The sequence below is a fragment of the Mauremys reevesii genome, linkage group 2 (genome assembly GCF_016161935.1).
Source record: "Mauremys reevesii isolate NIE-2019 linkage group 2, ASM1616193v1, whole genome shotgun sequence".
NCBI classification, from domain to species: domain Eukaryota; kingdom Metazoa; phylum Chordata; order Testudines; family Geoemydidae; genus Mauremys; species Mauremys reevesii.
The window spans coordinates 44,933,107-44,945,368 of record NC_052624.1 but is presented as its reverse complement, the minus strand read 5'-3'; the positions used below and the strand labels follow the sequence as shown (position 1 = coordinate 44,945,368).

Sequence of the window (12,262 nt, the reverse complement as noted above, 5' to 3'; positions counted from 1 at the left end):
GTTTCATTAATGTAAGATGAACAGTTTTACAAAACTTCATACTGGCAGAAGTATCTATGAAACTTTATACTTTTTTCAATTAAAGTAGTTGAGTTTTTAGAGCATTTAAAAAGTTTCATTCATCTACAATGATAAAGGCTGACGAGCAAATATATAGCAGGAAGGTTGCTATAGATTTACATTCACTTTGCACCCTTCAGGTCTGAAGAGAGCCATAAGTAGCAAGAAAAGCAAATAAAAATCCTTTTACACACACCTCACCACTTAATTTACAAAAATTTTAATAGAGAACAGTGTAAAATTCAGCTGTGATGTTTTAAGGGGTGTAAGATACCAAGTCTTTAAGTAAGCACTTACAGGAGGACTACCCTTTTAGCTTTCATCCAGAGAGGACTAGAAGAAGGTATAGGTTACACTAACCCTCCTGGAGTGAAGTCAAGGAGGACAGATCTAAATAATAATCACGGAAGGGAATCAAGGGGAACGCCATAAGAAAAAAGCACAGTCCACCCCACATCAGAAGGGAGCTGCTGGGCTTCCCTTTCCATCAATCTCTGGTTCCCTCGTCAATCATTCCCACCCTCACGTTCCATGTCCTTACTCCTGCATGTAGAAAGATATAATTCTATTGAGAGGTTTCCTGACATTGTAAACCACTAGTTCAGATGCTGAGTGATTGCAAAGATTACATTTCTTTGTAGAGTATTCGGGGGTTGTTGGGTTTGTTTGTTGTTTTTTTTAAACTGCACTAGAATTTTCCTATCAGAAATAAAACATTAGTGTTACTATAATATTATTGTCAGAGTAAATCTTGATGGTTATGAATTCATAGCATAAAAAGGTGCATTTATTTTGAATTAGATGTTAAAAACTACACAAGAGGCACCCATCCAAAACTCTGGATGTCCTTGACATGTATTTCAAAACAAAACACTGGATAGTTACAACAAAAACTGTCTGAAACACTTCTCCCCACCCAGTTAATTATTAGCATCCCCTCATCTTGATGGAAAGGATTGGAAACAACTCACCATAGTAGGGGCAAGGACTAGTAGACATCTAGCTAAACAGATGATACTGTGTGATCCATAGTGATCAAGACAATGAAGAGGAATCCTTGGGACATGCGGATAAAGAATAAAGGGATGGGGAGAGTAAGGGAGCATATGAGAGCAGCTGGCTAAATATGCAGCTGCTTTAGAGCTGGCCAAAGATAGAACCTGGAGAGAGGAACCCAGCAGCAGAATCTCATCTAGAGCTGGGGAAAGAGCACATTTGAAAAAGGGAGAACTCAAAGAGGCAGCAGATGCAGGCTGCCAATGAGGAGTAAATATTGCAACTGGCAGACCTGGCACGTGGGAAAGAGCAGTTTGTCTAGTGTTCCTGGGATCTGGGCCAGAGAATATGATGTGAGAAGAATCACCTAGAGATGCCAGAAGGCCTTGTAGACTGTTGCCTAGAGAAACAAAAAAGTTACAGCTCGCAAATTCAGCAAGGAGGCAACATGAGGGGCTTCTCTAACGCAAACGCTAGAATAGAGGTCCTTAAACAGGGTGCGCCCTCAAGAGGGGCGCTGAATGTATTCTGGGGGGCATCAGCAGCTTTGTGGGGGGAGGGGGGAGTTTACTGTGCACATTCAGAGCTGGGTGCCTGGCACAGCTGCTACTCTCCAGCCACCAATTTCTGAAGGCAGCACCGCCACCACCAGCAGAGAAGTAAGGGTGGCAATACCATACTATGCCACCCATACTTCTGTGCTGCTGCTGACAGCTGCGCTGCCTTTAGAGGACAGCACGCGGTCAGCAGCCTCTGCTCTGCCTTCAGAAATGGGTGACTGGACAGCATGAGCTGCTGGCTGGGAAGCTGGGAGCGTAAAGTACTATAGACACAAAGAAGGGGACACGATTAAATGATTTTGAGAACCACTGCACTAGGAGATGCCACAGGCATCAATGTTAGAGCCAACAGCAGCCTATGCAACCAACAGCTAAGAAGATTTCCCTCCCAAAGAAGGTAACTTTGAAGAACCTTTGGAACTAGACATAAGGACTGAGATACTAGCCTTGTAACTTCCTATATGATTGCCCCTTAGGGAAATAGCCTGGAAATTTTCTGTACCTTTCTTCTGTACACAAGCCACTTTGGTTTCAGTGTAGAGTCTTTGCACCCCTTCTTTTCTGCCAGCCCTAATAAAGAATCTCCCTTTATTTACTAGGTGCATGCAAGTGTCTACTGGGAACCAACCAAGAACAAGAGCCTGTAAAGCCTAGCATTTGAAGTGCATAACGTGCTTCCCTCTAAATCCATGGTCTACAGCAGGCTATGTATCACAGCACTCCTGGTAATTCTTCTAAGGAGAGAAGGGGGAAACTTGTCAGATACAGTAGTTTGTCTGCTGGTTGATGGCACTTTTTTAAAGAATTATAAATAGGCACAATGGCTATACTTAAAAGTTTCTACTGATTCATAATTTAACTGAGTCTACCACTGTTCTCCCAAAAATGTATAGGAAATCTTTCAAACCAGCAGAAACGTTTCAATTGCAATTGCTATATATAAACACAAGTGTGAACATGGTAAAAAAATAGACTTGCATTGATTATTTTAAATTTTTAGTATTGCCATAAGAGTATATGGCACTTTTTAGAGGGAGTAAGGTAAAGATGATTTAAAGAGCAAAGAGGTTAAAGTGGAAAGGTATTTTAACACCTCTGAAAAAGTACTTACAAAAGTGTTCTGCATGAATAATATAGAATAAATGTTCACTGAATTATTATTACAAGAGCAAATTCTTTCCTGTGTGCACAGCATCAATTTTTAAATAAAAAAATTAAGCTACAAAAAGAAAGATACACATTTGGCAATGTCCTTAGTTGTTTTCCACCCCCTAATATACTTCATTTCTACATATGATGTTCTAAAAAAAATGTGCTGAATGTCCACATTGTGAGCTGGGATTCTTAAATACAATTTTTTAGAGAGAGAGAGAGAATGGAATTTTACACGTTATCCATGTTTAGCAGGTAATATTAGTATAACTTGCCAGTGCTTGTTCTTTATTCATTGTTGTTCAAAATGACTACTTGATAAGTTTAAGCAGAATTACTAATTTTATTAATTTTTACACTGAAAACTTCCCCCCTCATGTTTCAAAAAGAGCAGTTTAATACATAAATTTACAGTGTACACTGCCATGCCATACCAAAACATCTTTGTTTGCTTATGTAATGCTGGCATATAATACCCACTGAAGAACTAGCACAAAACCATAAAACTGTTTTGATACCTCAGCAATGGAAAGGTGGCTATAACATTTACATACACTCTGTATTGGGGAGTATTTATTCCAAGATATGGCCTTTTCTGATAGTTTAGTACTACTCACTGATACTTCTCCAGTTACACGTTTAGGTTAACCATTTTCACAATGTTAAGATTTGGCAAAATATGCTATTACATTGCTAAGATAGCTTATAGCAAGGAAATCTATGGGAAATATCTAGTTGTACAAGATTTCTCCTACTTGATAAAGATCTTAAGGATTAAAACTGGGTAGAATCCTAATGGACTTGTAGACCTAAGGGGCTTCAGAGCCTCCTGACAATATCATCCATTCAATTTGATACTTGGATTCTAGACTTATTTTTTCTCCTCCCCCTAGATGTATTGCAATTGGGTGAAGATCCAATGAATCTCACACTTTCTTACCTCTTCAATCTCTCAGCTGCCCAGGCTCTCTCCTGCCCATTATTCTTCTACTCCCTGCCTCCCGTTACTTGTCCCTGCACTCAAACCCCACTCATACTCCAAAAATCCCTTCCTCTCCCCAACCTCAAGTAGCCTTCTCTGCCAACCCTCCACAAAACTGGATTATATGAACTATATATATTAAATATATATTTAAAAAATCAACTTGCCATCATCATGATGTCTTGCCCTATCCCTTCATTAATTTCCTTTTAGACTGTAAATTCTTCAGGGCAGTACCTAGCATAATGGAACACTGTTCCTGCTGGGGGCTTTTGGTTGCTACTCCAATAGAAATAATATTTACAAGATACAAGTCACAACAACCAAATAGAGGCACTGAACACTTTTCTGGATAATATATCTTAGCCTATTCAACTTTGCACAACTGAATTTCCAACCCCAATTTCAGTGAAGAGCCTCTGCAAGAAAGACAGAGATGGACATCATCATGTAGTTACAGATTTACTTTGTTCTCCAACTGCACACACAATGTGATCTTGCTAAATTATCTTTTCCAATGTGAACTGACAATTTATGTTCTATGAATTCTAGTATTTGGTGGTAAATTGCCTAATTAGATGGACAAATTAAGACCAATTGCCATGGTTTACTAAACCTAAATTTTGCTTTACTATGTTTTATTTTAAGGGTTGGTTAACCCTTAAGTCTTCTCTCACTGATCATTTGTGAGCTTCCCTTACTCTAGGAATAAGGTCATTATAGCTGAGCCAATGTATTCTTTTACGGATATATTCTGAAGGTGATTTGTTTAAATACATTTAAATTATCAATAAACAGCTGATTATGGGAATAGTTTGGGAAATAAGGCATCAAACACACTGCATTGTGAGGTTACTTTGCAGTATTATAGCTCACTGAAGACCAGATGTCCTTCAAAATGAAAAACAGTTATCTCTATAAATTTTTACATTGCACATTTTAAAAATGCAAACAGCAACTTGTGCATCAGGTTAACAGTATGTTGCAAACTGCATTTTCCTCACCACCAAATCTCCTTTTGCTAAACTGAAGTAACTTTAAAGTATTTTATCCAGACCATTAAAGCTATACACATTCACAAAAAACACCAGCACACAAAGAGTTTCACTCACAGAAATGCCATTAACTCTCAATGTGTAACTGCTGGCACCTGTGGCACTTACAAGTCATGGCCGTCCGCCAACAGCTGTCACAAGCCAATCATACAGATTGGAAGAAAACCTGCTCTAGAGGCCACCGCTATGAAGGAGAGTATCCCATCTCCTACAAAAACCCCATGATGACTGCACACCCCATTCTCAGGGACACAGCACACTGGATACCGGTGAAAAGCAGAGTTATTCCTACACTTTGGGGTGTGCTCATCCCAGGCTACTCGGCAGAGGATTTGGTTCCCCTCCAAAGCTTCCCCCATCAATCCTCTCCCCAAACAACCCCCCCCCAGCTTCCCTCGTCCTCTTCCCTCCCCCCCACCCTCAACTTCCCTTGCCACCTCCCCGTCCCCAACTTCCCTCGGCCTTCCCCCGTCCTCTCCCCTCGGCCTCCCCCGTCCTTCCCCCTCCCCGCTCCCCTCAGCTCTCCCCACCGTGCCCCTCCGCCAGCCGCCACAGTCTCTCCTCCTACCTTGGCTTTCCCGGCCTCTAGTTTCTTCTGTCTCTCCTCGTCCTCCATGGCCCCTGCGCGCAGAGAGCAGACGCGTTACCGCCGCCGCCAGCCGGCCCCGCTACAGCGACAGGAGCCTCCCGGGCCGCTCCACCGGCGCCGCCATCTTCAGCTCCACGTAAACACGCGCGGCCGGGAAAAGTGACGTCCGCGCCGCCGCCGCCTCCTCGCCGAGCCCCGCTGCTCCGCACCTGGCCGAGAGCCCCGCCCACCCGCGGGCCGCCGGAGCCACGACAGAGGGGAGGGAGAAGGCGTGACGACCCTGTTCCCCCACCCCTCAGCTCTTACCGGGGATCCATCCGCCTCCCCCTTTTTGAGCCCCTGCCCCCCAATCGGCGGGGGATCTACCTCCCCAGAAACCCGCCCCTCCCCCCAATCTGCGTGGATCCACCCCCCCGAGATATCTGCTCCTCCCCCCCAATCTGCGTGGATCCCCCCGAGATACCTGCCCCTTCCCCCCAATCTGCGTGGATCCACCCCCCCCCCCGAGATACCTGCTCCTCCCCCAAATCTGCGTGGATCCACTCCCCCCCGAGATATCTGCTCCTCCCCCCAATCTCCGTGGATCCACTCCCCCCCCCCCGAGATACCTGCTCCTCCCCCAAATCTGCGTGGATCCACACATCCCCCTGAGATACCTGCCCCTCCCCCCAATCTGCGTGGATCCACCCCACCGAGATACCTTCCCCTCCCCCCCAATCTGCGGGGGGATCCACCCACTTCCCCTGAGACCCCTACCCTCTCCCCAGTCACAGACTGGCCCTATTGGAAATTCCCACCCCCCCGCCCCGTCCCAGTCCCTAGATCCCTTCCCCTCACATTTACCGGGGGCGATACACCCCTACTCCCCTAACAGACACCTAGCACTCCCCAGTCACTCACCCTATAACACGCTGTCCTTCCCCCAATAGGATGACACTGGAGGGTGTCCATAGTTGTAATTTTAAAAATGTGAAGTAATAAGTACATTTTTTATTAAGACTAAACACTTGCAAACTGAATGCTGCTACAGTATTCATGTGTGCAACATTGTTTTTTCTAAATGTTTTCTTTAAAAAGAAAGAAATGTTTCCTTGCCTTATTACCTATTCCTGAAGTTGATCCAATGATCAGAGCACATTACATTGCAAACTGTCTGCATGTCCTTTGCATTTTTGTCCTGGAAATCATAAAAATCAAGTCTGCAAGGTGTTTGTGCATTAGGTACCATGGGAGGGTGATGCACAGTATTTTGTAAGATTAGGCCCCATGTCTGCATTTCATAACGTGTATATTTCATGCACCAGAAGTTTTAATAGCTTTTGTTTGGTTAAGGATCATGATGTTTAATTGACATGTATTAGTGAAATGTCAGGGGCACATCAGTACCTGGTCATTCAAGATTAAGCAGTATGCTGTGGTAGCTAATAATACATTTGTATTACATTGGGGCTCTGAATATGCAAATGGCATGCTTTTCCTTTCTGTTGTCCAGTCTCTCAGTTTTACTTTTGTTGAAGCAGGAAAATGGGTTAGATATTCATTAACACAAACATTTCTTACAAAATGTATGTCTTAAAATATAAATTTTCTTAAACATAATGCAAGCCTTATCAATTTAACATGCAACCATTCTATATGAACACAAATATATTCCCTATCAATTTGTATGCATACATGTTTTCATTAAAGCTTATTTACATTTTTTAATTTGAAATAAGATATAATTTTAAAATAATGTTCAGTTCGCAAATTTAGCAGTCGGATACATTGTTTATCACCAAACAGGATGTTTAAAAATATTTTAATGCTAAAATTGCTGATATTTTACCACATAAGGAAGAACACTAGCTTCTATATTTTAATTTAATTTATCCAACACATGAAGCATCATATTTCAGTGTTGTAAGGAATGATTTGAGGGAGAAGCCATTCTGTAATTTATTTTAGAGTTGAAAATCACATGTACCAAACAAATTTTATTCCTAAAATATATATATTTTTCTGGGGGGGGGGGGGAAACATAGGCAAGATCTCTCTCTCTCTCTCTCTCTCTTCTCTCTCTCTCTCATACACATACACACATCAAACTATTTCCACAGAAAATGTCTTACAGAAAGGATTTTTAATTTAATCATATTCCCAGACTATGTCTGATTTCAATATTCCTTACAAGAATGTTCTTAGCTTCAATAGATCGCTAATAACATCCAATAGCATTAACTAATGCAACTGATTTGCACAACTATATCTTCTAAAGAAACAACTGTATATTGTCTCTGCCTCTTTGACTATCAATTACCACTTCAGGAAATTCATCATTGTATGCACTAGCAGCTAATGAGATTCTATTGCTTAAAAGTACAAAGAGAGGATGCAGAGAGCACTGATGTGCACACTGATGTGCATACCAATGAAATAGTTTATACTGACTACTAAGGAAACCATTTAAATAATACAGCGTACATGAAACTCATATTGATTAAAAGGTAATATCTAAAATCTCTGTCAAGGCTTTAAATTTTCAATCATGCTGATCCCTTTTTAATAACATTAATTGCCAAGAAATGTTTGTGTTTTTAAATGTTATATTTAAGTTCTGCATGTTTTAACTAAGCTGTAAACAGTCGCTCCAGATACCTGTGCAATAAGGGTGAGTACTATGAACGATAAATCCTCTTTGACCTCAGTCCAGTTCCCATGGAAGTCAGTGAAATTTTGTCTGCACTGTCAATTTTTAAAAAACATTTCCATTATTAGTCTAGCACTAGAGCAGCTCCACTGGCACCAGCAGTGATGGGTGTCCTACTGTAGATTGGCCATCTGGGCCCAGATTCACAAAGGATCTTAGGCATTGTAATGCCTAACTTTTAAGCATCTTGGGTATATTTACACTGCAATAAAACACCCATGGCTGGCCCAAATCAGATGACTCAGGCTCAGAGTGCTTGGGCTGCAGGGCTAGAACATTACAGTGTAGGGATTCACGCCCTGGGTTCTCAGACCTTCCCCCTTCATGGGGTCCTGGAGCCCAGGCTCCATCCCAAACCTGAACAGCTACACTGAAATGTTATAGCCCAACAGCCTGAACCCCATAAGCCCAAGTCAGCTGACATAGGCCAGCCAGAGATATTTTATTGCAGTGTAGACATACCCGTATGATGCCCAAGTGGAAGCCACAAACCTTAGGTTAGGTTCCTAGGCTCCCTATACTTTGTATGAGAGAGATAGCTGCCTGAGAATGGCATCCCCAAAAACCAACATGGTGGGAGGGGACCTGCTTAAACTAGCCAACTGCAGATGCTGAGGAGAGGGGTGTGTCCTAAGTAGATAGGTCTCTCACCTGAGAGGTGGGAAACCCCTGTTCAAATCTCATCTCATCAGACAGAGTGGGGAATTGAATCAGGGTCTCCCACATCCTGGGGGAGTAACCACTGATCTAAAGGTTATAAGGAATGCTGCCTCCATTTGGTGTGGAGTTAGGTGTGCTCTGATCATTCCTACTAGATCAGACCCAGCATGCAAGATAGGTGTTGCCCTGCCTATCTTCACCTGGTTTGAGGCATGATAGTCCAGAACCCCACCTGGAGCAGTAATGCTTATACCCAGAGGCAGAAATATAGACACTTAGGGAACATTTATAGTGAAAAATGTAGGCATTGAATGAGTTTAGGCAACAACTGAACAGGGGTTTTGTGGATAGCAGTAGCACCTACACCTCTTTGTGGATATGGGCTCAACATCTTTACCACCATATCATCCAGACCTGCTCTGAGCGGGGGTAAACAAAATACTGGTAAAAACGTTGGTAGGAAGCAGTCTACATTAGCGCTTGCCTTTTGCCACCACTGGAGAAGCTATAGCAAGAGTGAGGTATTTTTAGAAATAGTTCAGTACAGAACAAAATATGGAGTCAGTAAAAGAAGTGGGATTAAAACTCAGGAATTCCTACTGTGACAATTAGGGTACAGACACCCCCAGAGGAGAACAGAGGGTTTGAACTGCAAAGTATAAGGATTTGAATCAAAGGGATAAATTTTTTGTTTTGGAGTTTGTGTTTCTTTTCACTTTAATTTTCTAATCAAGACCAGAAACAGCACAACTCAAATGGCAAGAGAAAAGCAATTTGCATGGTGTTACTGACCAGGACTCTTGCCACAAATCTTCTAGCCCAATTGTACATCCATGCTAAACTAAACCTGAAGAGGTTTTCTCATCATTACTAGGGGAATTCAATTTTCTAGAAAAGTTCAAAGTGATCTGCTAAGGTTTATATAGATACTCAAATTCACATTATAAACACATTGAATTGTGTCCTGAAGATTAGCCAGTAAAGAAGGGAATTACAAATATCTTTGCAATATCCTTTCCTAGCAGCTGATGCTTGGAAAGACTATAAATTTCAATAGAATTTTCTGAACTTTAATCTGTGGGAAACATTTGTTATGGCAGCTAATAAATGAAAGGAAATAAACTAGGGATGCCAATGGCCTGGAATATTCTTTCAAAGTCAGTTAAATATTCTTTTATACAGTCTAAGTGTGTAAAAAATGGGCAAAGTCTGTATACATATCTCATAATGATCATTAAATTTAGAGCATTTAATCAGCTTATTCTTTGGGGTTCGAACTCCCTGTTCTCCCCCAGGGAGGGGTACTGGACCCTGATTGTCACAAAGGGGACAATGGAATAAAAAACTAAATCAAGAAAAGATTTCTTTATACAAAGTAAAGGTATAATCTGAAATCAGTAAAAACAAACAAAACCTCTCTGATTCAAAGACTGTAGAAAATGGAATATGTTTTCATGGACTTCACTGGGCTCTCAATCATATCGTAGGGGAGAAGCAAGTCATTTTCTCTGTGCCAAACAGCATTCCTCCTGGGCTGACAGTTTCAAGTGTCACTGAACTAGCTGCTAGGTGTCAATAAGATTTCACACATACATTAGACTGTGACAGTAATTTCTCAATCAGAATATCCAATTTAGAAGATAGAGGCCCCCAAAGTCCCATCATCATTCACCCATGAAGTCACTTAATAAGAGCTAATGGGTCTCATTTTCCTCCTGCTTACACCAGTTTTACACCTGTGTAACTCCAGTGGAGTAACTCCTATTGATATGAGTGTGAGATGAAAATTAGGCCCACAAATTGTGTGCACACTCGCAATGACAATTAGACAAAATATTTTTTAAAGGAATAGCACTTATAATTCCACCGTTTCCCTACGCCTTGGAAGCCAATGCTAAACGGGGGTTGTAGGAGAGCATTTTATTAATTTCTAAGGAATCTGCAGAGATTGTAGCTCTTTTTAGTTATATAAAATTCCCATTCTACAAATTCATATATGGCCAGTTGGCTTTGGGGTGCAACTTGGTTAGCCTCTTAAGGTTTGAGGGTTTGAGCTATAGGTGATATTTATCTCCAATAATCTATTTTGAGAGGGTGACCAATACTGGCTCACCTAAGATGCTACTTGATTAAGGGCCAGCCCAAAAGCCATAAATATTTAAACATCTTGGTTCATTTTCTAATCTCCATAAAGCTCACATACCATAAACAAGTAAGTTTTTATTTCAAACATTAGCATAAATACAATTATAAATGGGGCTAAGCCACAACATTAAGATCTGGATCTGAAATTCCTCAAAATATGAGGGAATGGAGTTTTTGTTTGGGCTCAATTCTGCATAAAATATAATCATTTACATCTTGAAATTAATGTTTATAACTACTGCACTGAATTAACTTTGAATAGCAAGGAAGGCTCTAGGTGTTGAGAGCCTCTGTCCAAAGCAACAGTGCAGGTTCTATTCAGGTTCTTCTCCACTTATGTCAAAATCGCTCCACTTTTGTAGAACAATTAAACCCTCCTGCTGAGCTGTCTCGTTTTGCTGCCCTTATTTTCCCATTCACTTAGTTGTGAGACTTTGCCTGGTTCCTCTGTTAATGCCCCCTTAAGGAATGGGGAAGCTAGAAGATAGAACTGAAGCACCACTTTCCAGCTAGGGACCTGGAGAGGGTCATTAGGGAATTCAGCCTCTGCCACAACCTGGTGAAGTCGGAGTCAGATGGGTAACCAGAACTGGGGATGGGGCTCATGCTGGCAAATCAGATGCGTGAATGGGGTGCAGAAGTTCTGGAACTTCAGGGGCCTAAGCAGATGCATACATCACTTAAGCCTAAAGCTAAGGAGCTCAGATACTACTGTGACTGGGGATATAAAGTATTCAGATAAATAGATAGCCTAATACTATACAGTACTGCTCAATAGTAATGAGGCTATCCAACTATAATTGGGCTGTATCAAAAAATAAATTCATATTGAAGTGGAAAGCTAGATGAACCTCATTACAGTCTTAGAGCCCACTGCCTTATAAGGACAACCTCCTCTCTGCAAAGTAGGGATCAGAATTTTTCCTGGCACCCAGTATAATGATCCTGCCATTTTGGGTTAAAGAGAGTTGAAAATGTAAGATTTCACTTGCAAATGGCTATATTTGTTCAGAATTACATGGAGGACAGACTGCCACTGATGCTTGCAGTCCAACCCTTCTGCTGTGGCCCTGGGATGTGCTGTACAGACCTACATGACAGGAGAATGGATTGTGAATAAAATTGTGAATTAACTCTGTGAAATTATATTAAAACAAGAGGTACCTACATTTGAGAATTACTGAATCCAAAGCATTATTTGATCAACGCCTGCTTCTGCTTCCACTGACACCAGTGAGAATTTTATAATTACATTTCAATGAGAGCAGGAGAGGGCCACCAGTATTTAGGTGTCATAGTGCCTATAAGAAAGTAATTACTCATCTCCACTTTGATAAGAAGAAATAGAAAGAATGAAGGGTTAACTTGATGAAT

The 12,262-nt window shown here is 41.4% G+C and overlaps 1 protein-coding gene across 7 annotated transcripts in view; it reads right to left on the bottom strand.

Moving 5' to 3' along the window:
* The window catches only part of AKAP9 (A-kinase anchoring protein 9), a 187,756-nt gene extending 182,128 nt beyond the window's left edge, over nucleotides 1–5,628 (bottom strand). For 4 of the 7 annotated variants that reach the window (XM_039526345.1, XM_039526349.1, XM_039526347.1 and 1 more), the window contains exon 1: nucleotides 5,374–5,627. In XM_039526345.1, coding sequence (XP_039382279.1) covers nucleotides 5,374–5,421 — 48 coding nt within the window. In that variant the 5' untranslated portion in view covers nucleotides 5,422–5,627. Of the gene's footprint in view, nucleotides 1–5,373 lie in introns of all 7 variants that reach the window. The other 3 variants (XM_039526343.1, XM_039526344.1, XM_039526346.1) reach the window with 1 other exon arrangement.
* Between the last annotated feature and the right edge of the window lie 6,634 nt (nucleotides 5,629–12,262).